Source organism: Hemibagrus wyckioides, linkage group LG05 (assembly GCF_019097595.1).
Source record: "Hemibagrus wyckioides isolate EC202008001 linkage group LG05, SWU_Hwy_1.0, whole genome shotgun sequence".
NCBI lineage: Eukaryota > Metazoa > Chordata > Actinopteri > Siluriformes > Bagridae > Hemibagrus > Hemibagrus wyckioides.
Window position 1 is genome coordinate 14,845,937 of NC_080714.1, and position 14,061 is coordinate 14,859,997.

Below are 14,061 nucleotides of genomic sequence, written 5' to 3' on the forward strand. Positions count from 1 at the left end.
TGAGAGTTCACTAACGCATAGAATTGAGTTTTTAACCAAATACAAAAATCACTTATAGTAGGTATTCACCTGAGTAACATAAATGCATAGTTCTTGCTTATGTATTGCATTATTGATTTTAGTTTAAATGTTTCATTTCTTAGAAATGTAATGAGATTAGAAATGCTTAAATTGCTCAGCAGGAGCAATTTAATAGTTTGGAAACGCAAAGGGTCAACTGCTTAAATACAAAGAACAAGAAGAATGATAGATAGATAGATAGATAGATAGATAGATAGATAGATAGATAGATAGATAGATAGATAGATAGATAGATAGATAGATAGATAGATAAAAAAAATAAATGAATAACAATGAATAAGGAATTTTAAAAATAATGACTGCATGAATTATTGAGCAAGATTTGTAATACACTCTATGCCCCTTCGTACACTTCAGTGAGTTTGCAGCATTGCTATCAGAGGACAGAAAATCATCATAGTATAAACAGCTAAAATGAGATAATAGAAATCTATTTAACATTTTGTAATTTAACAGAAACAATTAAAAATTTTATGTCAATCTGTGTGTGTGTCTGACATAACTGGGAGAATGTGTTTTAATTACCTATGCAATATTAGAATTAACATTTATTTATATACTTTTTGCAGTTTTACAGGAGCATATGACTTGGCCAGTAATGCCTTTATTTTAGGAAGTTTAATTTCAGGTGAGTAAGGATTAAATGGAGCAAAATCAGCAATATATAGACTATTGAGTGTTGCCCTGGTCCACAGTTACACCAGCCCCCAATACAGACGTTAATGTTGATCCAACACTAGGAAAGCTTTGTGGAGTTCTTGTATGTTTTGTACAGAAGAATATAAGGTTTAATATCCCACAGCAGGAATCCACAGCCACGGAACATGATGCGAGTCTACATCCTATCACCACAAATGTTCTAAAGCAGTGTTTTACTTGGTGGCAATTTAATGTAATAAACAGTACAATGCAAACAGAAAAGCCCTGTAACTTAACACATTTAATAATCCAACATATTCTTCTATCCAAAACAAAGTAGAATACAATTCAAGCATAGTGGATCACTCTCTGACAGACCTGGGAAGTGAGCTTACAATATAGGGGTCATTGGTACAAGACCTTAACCACAGAGTGCATAAATGATCATGATTATTCAAAGCACTGAACAGAACAGACCTCACTGAAGAGAAGTGTGTACATCCTACAAAAGGTCATTAAATGAACTACATAAATGTCAGTAGGCAAAGGTAAGAGGGGTGGGAGATGCTTATATCTGAATACTGATAAATCAGGCAGCAGAGCAGTCACTTTGATTTTAATTTAAGATGACATACTTTTCGAGAATTTCTTGTGTCTTAGCTTGTTCCTGAAATGAGAGTTTAATGAAGCTTGGAGCCTAAATTTGCCCAAGATGTGTTTAAAAAAATCAATAGGTTTTAAATGGAAGAGTGTGCTGGGGAGACCTGGTTAGGGCAAACATTTTACATGTTACATTCTACAGACACTTCAGCAAATGCAATGGGCAAATTGTGAAAGATGTGTTCATTGTGAGCAACATTTTTAAGTGAACCCTATGAAATCATTTTCACTGAACATTATTCTATCGAAATACCTAAACATTTGCCTCTTAACACTGTGAAAATGTGATTCCCTACCAGTATGTGGACTGTTACAGCTCTACTTGAGTTTGTGTGATATGGTGAATTACCTTTCAGGAAGTGTAAGAATCAAGATTCATGACATTGAATCCTTTTAGTATCCTTTTAACATCCCTATGTTGTTTGCAGCTTTGTTTTTGTTTTGTTTTGTTTTGTTTTTTATGGTAAGACTAACTACTAAGGGAATGTTGCTACTTGTCATGTAAAGCATGGACCACACTTGTAGTTCACTCAGTCTCTACTTCACTCATGTTTAGTAGGCTGAAAGTTCTCCACAAGGGGCTGCTAATTAGCACTACAGGCCAAAAGCCACATTTCCAGGTTCCAGAACCTTTAGAGTAATTAAAAGGTTCCTGAACAAGTCCTGTTCCTGCATAAGTCCCTTTTTGTTCCTATTTCTTGGAAACATGACCATTATACAAAATAAAGGGGTGATGCAACTGTGTGACAGAAACACCTTTTCGGCATGCAGCAAACAGAGAGCAAACATAAAAAGAGGATGAAGCTGAAGTGGCCTTTAAAAGATATCTAGCTTGTGTATATTTAGCTAGAATCAACATAGTGTTTTAAACTCAAAGTACAATTTCTTGCTGTTGATATAAGCAGCATGCAGCAGCTCTTGCAACCACTCTCACATGGCAGAATAGACAAGTAGAAGTATTCACTTGTTAACTAAAGGAGCATTAAAGGGTTAGGGATCATTTAAAGACGGAGTTGGACCAGTCAGTGATGTTTAGTAAAGGCCTCCCTTATAGTTTCCATACCATATAAAAGTACCTACTCTAAAGCAAAAAGAAAAATGGTTCACAAAAGCCTCATTTGTCAAAGATGTGTAAAGACATGATAATAAAATCATAAACGTGTTCACATGTATTCGGACACACATCTATTGTCGACACATCAATGGGAATCTTATTAATTCAGTCACTGTTAGTTATATAATCAGTGTATATAAAATAAGCTTTATAATAGCATCATGAAGACCTGTCAAACAATCAAAAACAGTCTGGGACAAGGTTCTGAAGAGGTATCACTCAAGGCTTGGTTATAATATCTGAACATTCCAGATGGAGATCTGTTGTGGAAAAAGTCCTTAACAGACTTAACAGACTTAAGTCACACACTACATTAGGCAGAAACATAACATTGCTCTACATCATGCCCAAGTGAAATATGGGTGTGGAAGTATCATGTTGTGGGGATGCTTTTCGTCAGTAAGTATTGGAAAAATGGTCAGAATTGAGGGCATTATGTGGGTTGTTTTAATTATTATTATTCTTTTCACACAACCAAACATGAGTTGTTTCTGGAATTCTTGCTGTGTGTGCCTATAATGATTCAGTAATCCACCATGATAATTTACTTTTTTTAAATCTGTCTTTTAATACTACACAACTCATCTACAACAGCAACTTATCCTGTGCCTAGCCATTGTGGACACATAATTCAAACATGGCAGTCAACATGACATGTAAACCATAATATGTGAAATAAACTGACTATACTAGTTCAAAAGGAGAATGGTGGCTTTGCCTAATTTTACATTTGAAAGGGCTGTTAGAATTGATTAATCTAAATCCATCATGCATGAATATTTACCCGAGAAGATTCAGAGCTGAACTGGTTCTGAAAGACTTGGACAACTAGGCTCCTATGCACCCATATCAAGGATGACATTCTGAATATGCTTGTCAGACAATCCCATGGCAAACTCTGAAAATATCTCCTTAACATCAAAACAAAAATTGCCACAGACAGAGAGACATGTTCTTGACAGATCCAGGAAATGTTTGGCAAAGCACAGATGGACCTCTTTCCTGATGCCAAGTCAATACAGTGTCAACTGGGGTTCTCCCTTGTTGAGGGAAAGAAACCACTGATTCTTACCATGTTGCACAAAGTTCAGCAACTATGCCACAGAATCCTCCTCTTTGCTATGATTTGCCTGGCCAAACCTTGGTATTCTACTGATGCTTTCACTAGTGGTTGGAACATCCTGATATCTTCCACTAGAAGCAGATCTTTTGTCCAAAATAGATTTGGCATCCCCAGCCTGGTCTTCTCTTTCTCTCTGTATGAAATGTCAATTGAGGACTGTGACATGGCAGTCCACAAAACACCCCTGAATGCAAGCATTTCTATAACACAGTCCTTTTTTGTCTTTATGTGTAATCTGTTATAATGATGTGCACCTCACTGACTTGAATTAGTACACTGCCCAATTCCCACAATACTAAATTCTCATCACTGGAAAGCCCCTTTGAACAATAAATGGATATACAGTGTCCACTGCAGCAAATCATGGCACTATGGGTGGCATATACTTCTGAGTTCATAACATTTTTAAAACTTTTCAGAGAGAGAGAGAGACATTCCCCCATCTTCTGTGATTCCCAAAGAGCTTGGTGTGGTATCTCCCCCTTGTGCTGGCATCATTTAAAGCCCTTCTGTACAAGCTCATGTAAGATGCCAAACTGAAATGGGTGTCGCTGAAAAAACCTGGGAGGACTGGGTGCTGTGGGGTGAACCTGTCATTTCTGCCTAAAGTCAAATAACCCAAATTTGTAAATCAGTAAATTGATTTTGCATTTTTTCTTGAAGGTAAATATGCAAAGCATGTCCAGTATATATGACCTACAGTACTATTTAGATGAGGGAATGGCCAGTCGTTGCTTAGGCTTACTGCTCATCTGTAATGCAAGAAAGAGGTGAAAGGATTTCTTGTAAGGGCAAACATCAGGATTGGGTAATTTTACTTTCAAGCAGGAGTGGATAATCAGATATGAAGCTTGTGGGTAAAAGAAAGGCAGGTTAATTAACATAGAAGCACATTGAACCCTGTGGGTTGCTCATGCAGCACTGTTAAGTGCATTTACTGCATTCTTCTAAATTAAATGCTTTCTTCTGTCAGTAAATGCTGTGGTTAAATTAATTTTTTACTTATATTTTGGCAAACAGTACCAACTAATCTCATTGTAAAATACCGTAGACAGGAAATACCGTTGTCAGACTGTGTGCAATATGCCTTTATTCTATTATGCCTTTACTTTTGAAGGGAGAGGCACTGAGAAAGGGAAAAGAGGGGGCCATGGATATACATAGTAGATAAGGCATGTCGTGCACATATTACTTCATTACAGTGAAAAAATACTGGAAGCTGGTTAGAAGTGGGATATAGCTGCTAGGCACTGGCATTAGCATTTAGGCATTTGTTTTTCATTAAGTTGGGACTGTATATAAACCTATTAAGTTATTAGCTATAACTAAGCTTATCATCAAAAGTAAACAAAATTATACAAACAACGAGTACATGGTTTGTGTTGGACAGCTGAGGAGATACTTACCGAATTCTTGTAATGGGATATAACCCTGATTAACAAAACATTGTTTTTTTCCCCTGCTCTAAAGTCAGACATCATTAAAGCTATTAAGGTTTGTATAGTATTACAGATTTTTTTGTCAGTCTTAAAGCTGCAGACACAATGTTTTCTGACAGACATTTAAATAATCCAACTATCAAGTCATCATGCTATAATGACCAAGTAAGGAGGAAAAACAATGAATACAATACATTAAAATGCTGTGAAACCTTCATTATAAAAAAAATACATTAACTTTAATGTTAAAGTAGGATACAGTAGGTGTTAATTAATTGCTTCCATTTAAATTCATTCTGCTCCTATATTATGCTCAACAATATTTAATTTGACTTTTAGAAGAATCTTGGGAATTTTGTGGTATTCCACAGTCCTCATTTACACAGTTTGCAACCAAATTATTTAAGAATCCCTTCTCATTATTATATATATACACACCAAATTAGGCCCACAGACATAGGCTACAGTCAGATGAAATGTGTTCACTGAGTAATTCAGATATGATAAATTGTGAATACAATGTTGTATTCTGTCCAAACAATGTAGAGAATCATTTTAGGTGTTAAAATGGTGCTATGTATAGGCCTGTGTGTGTACCACTATAGAATTGTCAATTTATGCATTTATAATTTTCAAGATGTCCCAAATTATCAAATGTGCACCCTTCTGTCTTCAGCCTCTGCCTAAAGTAGACCTAATCAAGTAGAATCGAGTGAAAAAGTAATTATCTTGTCTACAGTGTGTTGCTTTGAGCCATTCTCTAACAGAAAATACTGCTCACAATCACTGCTGAACTCCTACTGTAAATTCACAAATAATTCAAGCATTCAAAAGTGAGCTTCACTCATTTCCCACCAATAGTGTTTAGGAGAAAGAAATGGCCTTTTTCTTTTCTCTAGGATGAGGGTAATGTCTGTAGCCAGCTTTTCAAAGCATCCGACTACTCTAAAAACCAACATCAACAGCAGTATGTGTGGGACAAATATATATAGTTAGATCACCTGGAGAAGGAACAGCTGCATAGTCTGCGGGAGGGGGCTGATCCTTTGCACACTGCTGTTTTTTTGTGTTGGTATTTTGTTGGACAATAGATATTTGATATGTCCATTCAAATTGAGATGGTATAGTCCCAGGTTTTAGGCATTAACAGATAGTGGTTTTTGAGTAGTCATATTCTTGAAATGTTACCTACAGATGTAAATGCGGCATCTTAAATTAGCCACCCTCTGATGATAAGCACTATTACATAAACTACCATACTTGTAACATGGAACTAAAGGCCTTTCACTTACTTGCACTCAGGGACAATTGATGATTTCCACTTTGAAATTTGTTAGTTTCTCAAATTTCTGGTAGTATTGCTTTTATGTTTAGTATTGTTGCCAATACTGTCCTCCATAAGGTATTTAAGAAAGAATATTAGTAAGTTATGATGATAATAATAATAATAATAATAATAATAATAATAATATAAAATTTCTAAACATGGCTAAGATGCATTAGCACAATTTATCTTTATGTTGTATGGGTAAATGGTTTAAAAAAAAAAAACATACTCACATGATAAGCAGCCAAAGATAACCACACATATTAATGACACTATTATCATGGTTTGTATGCAGTCAACTGAAAAGAGCTCTTTGGCAAGAGGAAAAGCCGATCTGCTGTGAACTATGTATGCTAACATTAGCTTGGTGTTTGTTTATGTTAATAGGCATTTTCTTATCTTCATAGTAGTATTTTTATGATTTTTATGAACATACAGTCTGAAGCCTTTGTCCAGCTTGCTAGAAAATGTAGTAGAAATAAGCTATAAAATAAATTTGGTTAAGACTTAAGTCTTCTTATTTATTTAGTTAGTTAGTTAGTTAGTTAGTTAGTTCATTGGTATTTTTTATCAAATAGTAATCAAATAATTGGTAGAATTTGATTTACTTTTTTCATAAATATGTAATGCTAAAAATGTGCTATAAATTAAAGTAAAAGCATATACCAATAAGAAAAATGTGTCCCAAGTTACCAAAGACAATGACAATGGTTAAAATGGTTTTCAGATGAAAAGGGGTAAGCTGTACTTTTTTCATGATATGAATAAAAACAATTTTTCTTTCACGTGTAGATAGTCAATGCTAAGGACTTAGTGATGGAGTGCTGGGGTACTTAGTGTTGGGGTATCTGTTTTAGTAATGGCATGAAGCTTAGACAAGGGTTATTCAAAAAGTGTTCCAATATACACTGTGGGCAAAAGTATTTGGACACCTGGCCATTAAATCCTAAATTGTGCCTCGAAGTTGTGTAGGATGTCCTTATAGGTCATACAGTATACATACCCTCCATTCTAACAGCTTATTTCCACATTTCTTTACAATGGAACTGACTACGAGGACGTGGCTTATCTTAGCAACACCACAGACTTTGGGAAGCATTAAATCCTTCTCTTTTTCAATACAGCCTTTTAATTTCAGTACTCCAGATATGACGCCATCCTCCAGGAGGAGGGGTACCGAGACCGGAAGTAGACGCCAGATCACTGATTACCTCTGCAAGAGCGCGTCGGCCAGAGATCCATATTCAGACATGCAATGGGGAAATATATGCCTGAAATTCATCTTTTATTTGACATTTTTAGGAACTGTGGTTTATTCCAAAGCAAAAGTGGGCCCGAGAGTAACGGATAAGGTGAGTGACGTCCTCTGGTTGACATTATCCGAAATGCCGATGATAATACGGTTGCACTACATCATCCTTGTGAATGAAATTATATTGAAAACACTCTCTGAGGGTGTGTTAGTGAAATATAACATTAGAGACATAACATTAAAATGTAAAATTGGCGCATTTTCTTAATGTGTTTTTGGCTTAAGGTTTTGTCCTTTTTGTAGAAAACAGTGTAATGGTCCGCATTTTAGCTTGGACTGTATTTTAGAAGCTAAAATCTGCGCGAAACACATTATAAAAACACATGAAAGGTCTTTACATTAACATATAACTGTGTAGACTGCAACTGCTCTATGTCCTGTAGCAGAAGTTAGGGTGACACGTCTGCGTGTAAAATCACGTCCTCCACGTCCATGCAGTGTGTGATCCAAGGTGGCGCTCTCTTCAGTCATATTTAGTATGGAAATACGCACATCCGCTCCTTCTGATACGACTTTAAAAAATTGTCAGCTTTATGAGTGACATCGCTTTTATAACCTAAATAGGCAAAATATATCATTTAAATAATAGAACTTATTTTAACCTTCATGTACACTATATTTCCAACAGTTTTGGGACACCCCTCTAAATCACTGAATTCAGGTGTTGTTTTTCAGGGGTTGGGCTTGTCCCCTTAGTTCCAGTGAAACGAACTCTTAATGCTTCAGCATACCAAGACATTTTGGACAATTTCATGTTCCCAACTTTGTGGGAACAGTTTGGGGATGTCCCCTTCCTGTTCCAACAGGACTGCACACTAGTGCACAAAGTAAGTTCATAAAGACATGGATGAGTGAGTTTGGTGTGGAGGAACTTGACTGGCCTGCACAGAGTCCTGACCTCAACCTGATAGAAAACCTTTGGGATGAATTAGAGCGGAGACTGTGAGCCAGGCCAAAACTGGGACATCTGCCTTTACATGCACATGAATGTAATATGGAGTTGGCCCGCCTTTTGCAGCTATAACAGCTTCAACTCTTCAGGGAAGGCTTTCCACAAAGTTTAGGAGTGTGTTTATGGGAATTTTTTGACCATTTCACTAGAAGCGCATTTGTGAGGTCAGGCATTGATGTTGGACGAGAAGATCTAGCTTGCAGTCTCCGCTCTAATTCATCCCAAAGGTGTTGAGGTCAGGACTCTGTGAAGTTCCTCTACACCAAACTTACTCATCCATGTCTTTATGGACCTTGCTTTGTGCACTGGTGCACAGACATGTTGGAACATGAAGGGGTCATCACCAAACTGTTCCCATAAAGTTGGGAGCATTAAATTGTTCAGAATAGAATAGAATATTTTTGTCATTGTAATATGTACAATGGAATTAAAAAATGCTATCCAGTCAGTGCATCAATCAAAATGTCTTGGTATGCTGAAGCATTAAGAGTTCCTTTCACTGGAACTAAGGGGCCAAACCCAACCCCTGAAAAACAACACCTGAATTCAATGATTTGGAGGGGTGTCCCAAAACTTTTGGCAATATAGTGTAGGTGTTACTGAAAAAAGAAAGCTTTTTATCAACTTCTCCCCTCTTGCTAACTGTGCTTCCTGTTGCAGGTATTCTTTGACATCACCGTAGGAGGACATGAGGTTGGCAGGATTGTGATTGGGCTTTTCGGAGAGGTTGTTCCTCAGACTGTGAAGAACTTTGTTGCTCTCGCCTCTGGAGAGGTAGTTTTTTTTTGTTTTTGTTTTTTTTTATGAAAAATATAAGAATCGTCAATTCATGGGGTCTTTCTTATGATGTCATTAAATATGAATTGTTAATATTTGCAGTGTTATTTTAGGAACTACTACACAGTGTGCACCAATTAGGCATAACAATAAAACCACTGACAGGTGCAGTGAATTACAGTGAATTTTGTTAGAGACAGGTGGGATATATTAGGCAGCAAGGGAACGGTCAGTTCTCAAAGGTGAAGTGTTCAAAGCAAGACAAAATGGGCAAGTGTAAGGGTCTGAGTGATTTTGACAAGAACCAAATTGTGACAGCTAGACAACTGGGTCAGAGCATGTCCAAAACAGTAGGTCTTCTGGGGTGTTCCTGGTATGCCGTGGTTAGTACCAAAAGTGATCCAAGGAAGAACAACCAGTAAACTAGGACTGAAGGCTAGTCCGTCTGGTTTAATCCTTTGGAAGAGCTACTGTATCAAAAATTGCTGAAAAGGTTAATGCTGGCTATGATAGAAAGATGCCAGAATACATGGTTCATTCATGGGTCAGATCCCAAAGCATAGTCTTGTGGAATCCATGCCTTGATGGGTCAGAGCTGTTTTGGCAGCAGAAAGGGGGACCAGCACTATATTAGGCAAGTGGTTTTCATGTTGTGGCTAATTGGTGTATCACTGTAACCAACAGTAGTTTGCAGTGTGCATTCCGTCACATATCTGTCATTCATTTGCTCTTTATAGAAAGGATATGGTTACAAAGGAAGTAAGTTTCATCGTGTCATCAAGGACTTTATGATTCAAGGAGGGGACTTCACAGCTGGAGATGGAACAGGAGGTAAACACCATTCCTAAGTAGTTAATGTCAAACCCCAAATTAAGTGTTAATGTTTTTGTGCACATGTTAATGTTTCTTTGCATTACAGGTAAAAGCATCTATGGAAAGACATTTGCAGATGAAAACTTTAAGCTAAAGCACCTGGGTACAGGTTGGGTCAGCATGGCTAATGCTGGCCCAGACACCAATGGCTCACAGTTCTTCATCACATTAGCACGGGCTCCCTGGCTAGATGGCAAGCATGTCGTCTTCGGCAAGGTCTTGGATGGAATGGTATGTCTGTATGCTGTTATTATACTCCAAAGATGATTCACTTTACAGTTCTCTACAATTAGCAATCATTGCTGGCATGATAATAATCAGAGAAATGATGTGTCAGTCATTATTTGTCACAAACAAACAAATATTTGTCTCTCTTGCCCACTCTCCAGACTGTTGTTCACACCATTGAGCTCCAGGACACAAACGACAGAAATATGCCCTATACAGAGTGTGTTATAGTGAACAGTGGGAAGATCGAAGTCAAAACACCATTTGTTGTAGAAGTGGAGGGTTGGTAGTTTCACACAGATTACAGCTTTCTGGAACTTCCCTTCCCCAGCTTTCTGGACTTTCTGGAATTTCCCTTCCTTCATCCTGTGAATGGTCATTGGAATGGCTAAAACATATCATTTAGTTAAATAATTATAATTATTCAGGGAGACACAACATGCCACTTACATTCACTCATGTGCAAAATATGTATCTACTTGATTGCCAAAATTCGTGTACTCCCAAAAATGATTCACTAAGTGTTCAAATGTAGTATTTATTTGTGTATTATAGAAAACGAATTTCTATAATATAATATTCTCTCCTTATTTGGGTTAAATAATTCAGGAGTTCTGGTGCCAAAAACAAATATACTTGAACAAATTGTGTAAAAGAATTGATTACATTTTTTAGATGGAATTGAAATTTGGAAAATGTAAAACGTTGACTTTTTATTTTCAAGTATTTTAAAGAAAACAGAATAAAGGTTAGTAAAACAGCCTGAATAGTTGGTGCAGTATTTTATTGTTTTTTCTTGTACGAAATCTTCATACTCTGTTTTTATGCATTTTACTTTTTTTGCATTTCATGTTCAAGCATATTTATCTTTTTCATATTAAATTATTTTATTAAATTATAAAACAAACTTCTTTAATTTTAAAAGTGAGTGATTCATTTAAATGCCTGTAATAAACTCTTTTACCCTACACTTGACTTCTTTCACTGACTGTTATGCATATGATGTTAACATTTTAACAGTATTTTAGAAATCAGGCATAATTTAAAATATGCATTTTGTCACTAATGTTCTAACAGTATTGCTAAGAGGAAAGGGAATATTTTGTCACTAATATTACTCTTTAAGTTAAATTTGATTAAAAACTGCTATGGAGTACAACCTTACAGTGTGTTGTCATTATTCTTATAGATATGTTACCTAGAGGTAAAAACTACAGTGTCCAGTTTATTATTCAGTCATGTTACTTACATCTTACAAGTGTGATCTTTTAAATCTTATTTTATATATTCAGAAAAACATTAAACCAAGAACTTTTGAAATTACTACAGTGAGGGAAAAAATTATTTGATCCCCTGCTGATTTTGTACATTTGCCCACTGACAAAGAAATGATCAGTCTGTAATTTTAATGGTAGATTTATCTGAACAGTGAGAGACAGAATAACAACAAAAAAAAATCAGAAAAACACATTTCAAAAAAAGTTATACATTGATTTGCATTTTATTGAGTGAAATAAGTATTTGACCCCTTTGTAAAACATGACTTAGTACTTGGTGGCAAACCCTTGTTGGCAATCACAGATGTCAGGCATTTCTTGTAGTTGGCCACCAGGTTTGCACACATCTCACATCTCAAGGAATTTGGGCCCACTCCTCTTTGCAGATCATCTCCAAGTCATTAAGGTTTTGTGGCTGACCCTTCAGCTCCCTCCACAGATTTTCTATGGGATTAAGGTCTGGAGACTGGCTAGGCCACTATAGGACCTTAATGTGTTTCATTTTGAACCACTCCTTTGTTGCCTTGGCCGTGTGTTTTGGGTCATTGTCAGGCTGGAATATCCATCCATGACCCATTTTCAATGCCCTGGCTGAGGGAAGGAGGTTCTCACTCAAGATTTGATGGTACATGGCTCCATCCATCGTCCCTTTGATGCGGTGCAGTTGTCCTGTCCCCTTAGCAGAAAAACACCCCTAAAGCATAATGTTTCCACCTCCATGTTTGACAGTGGGAATGGTCTTCTTGGAGTTATAGGCAGCATTCCTCCTCCTCCAAACACGGCAAGTTGAGTTGATGCCAAAGAGCTGGATTTTGGTCTCATTTGACCACAACACTTTCACCCAGTTCTCCTCTGAATCATTCAGATGTTCACTGGCAAACTTCAGATGAGCCTGTACATGTGCTTTCTTTAGCAGGGGGACCTTGCAGGCGCTACTGGATTTCAGTCTTTCACGGCGTAGTGTGTTACCAATTGTTTTCTTGGTGACTATGGTCCCAGCTGCCTTGAGATCATTGATAAAATCCTCCAGTGTAATTCTGGGCTGAATCCTCACCGTTCTCATGATCATTGAAACTCCATCAGGTGAGATCTTGCATGGAGCCCCAGACCGAAGAAGATTGACAGTCCTTTTGTGTTTCTTCCATTTGGGAATAATCGCACCAAATGTTGTCACCTTCTCACCAAGCTGCTTGGCGATGGTCTTGTAGCTCATTCCAGCCTTGTGTAGGTTTACAATCTTGTCCCTGACATCAATGGACAGCTCTTTGGTCTTGGCCATGATGGAGAGTTTGGAATCTGATTGATTGCTTCCTTCTGTGGACAGGTGTCTTTCATACAGTTAACAAGCTGAGATTAAGAGCACTCCCCGAGAGTGCTCCTACTGTAATCTCAGCTCCTTACCTGTATAAATGACACCTGGAAGCAAGAAATCTTTCTGACTGATAGGGGATCAAATACTTATTTCACTCATTAAAATGCAAATCAATGTAGAACTTTTCTGAAATGTGTTTTTCTGGATTTTTTGTAGTTATTCTGCCTCTCACTGTTCAAATACACCTACCATTAAAATTACTGATCATTCCTCTGTCAGTGGGCAAACGTACAAAATCAGCAGGACATCAAATAATTTTTTCCCTCACTGTATATAGAAACATTTTAGGGAAAAAGAAAAAATAAAAGAACTTAAAATAACCTGCTATTGAAAGTGTAGACACCCTTACAAACACCTTTCGATTTTATTACACCACTAAAGCTAGTAATATATCTTGACTTAGTAATATTTTCCCACTCTTCAAATTGCCATCAAATCGCAAGGACATTTCCTGCACGACCATCAAATTCACTTCCCAATCCACTTCAAGTCACACCACAGAAAGGATGTGGATGTATGTTTTGGGTCACTATCATGTTGAAAGGTGGAATTCCTGTTAGTTTACTAGCAAAATGACTGGTGTTTGTAGCTATTCATGATTCTCTCCATCCTGATGAAAGCCCTAGTTCTTGCTAAAGAAAAGCAGCCTTAAAGCTTGATGCTGCCACCACCATACTGCACTGTTGGTATGATGTTTATTTGGTGATTTGATTCATTTTACAATCCCAAATATTTTTCTTAAAATTATGCAATTATTATAACTTTTGAAATTGGTCTCATCAGACTGTAACACATTTTGGCACATGGTTTGGGGTGATTTATTTGAGCTTGGATGTTTTTTGTGAGAAAGGGCCAGAAAGGGCCATAGCCCAGACATGTGAAGGAGA

The 14,061-nt window shown here is 36.9% G+C and overlaps 1 protein-coding gene across 1 annotated transcript; it reads left to right on the forward strand.

Annotated features, from left to right (window-relative positions):
• The first annotated feature begins 7,562 nt into the window (after positions 1-7,562).
• Positions 7,563-11,684, forward strand: ppic (peptidylprolyl isomerase C). The gene is made up of 5 exons (XM_058388874.1): positions 7,563-7,735; positions 9,308-9,421; positions 10,162-10,255; positions 10,344-10,528; positions 10,687-11,684. The coding sequence occupies exons 1-5, from the start codon at positions 7,634-7,636 to the stop codon at positions 10,813-10,815; spliced, it is 624 nt and encodes a 207-aa protein (XP_058244857.1). The 5' UTR covers positions 7,563-7,633; the 3' UTR covers positions 10,816-11,684.
• Positions 11,685-14,061: the final 2,377 nt, after the last annotated feature.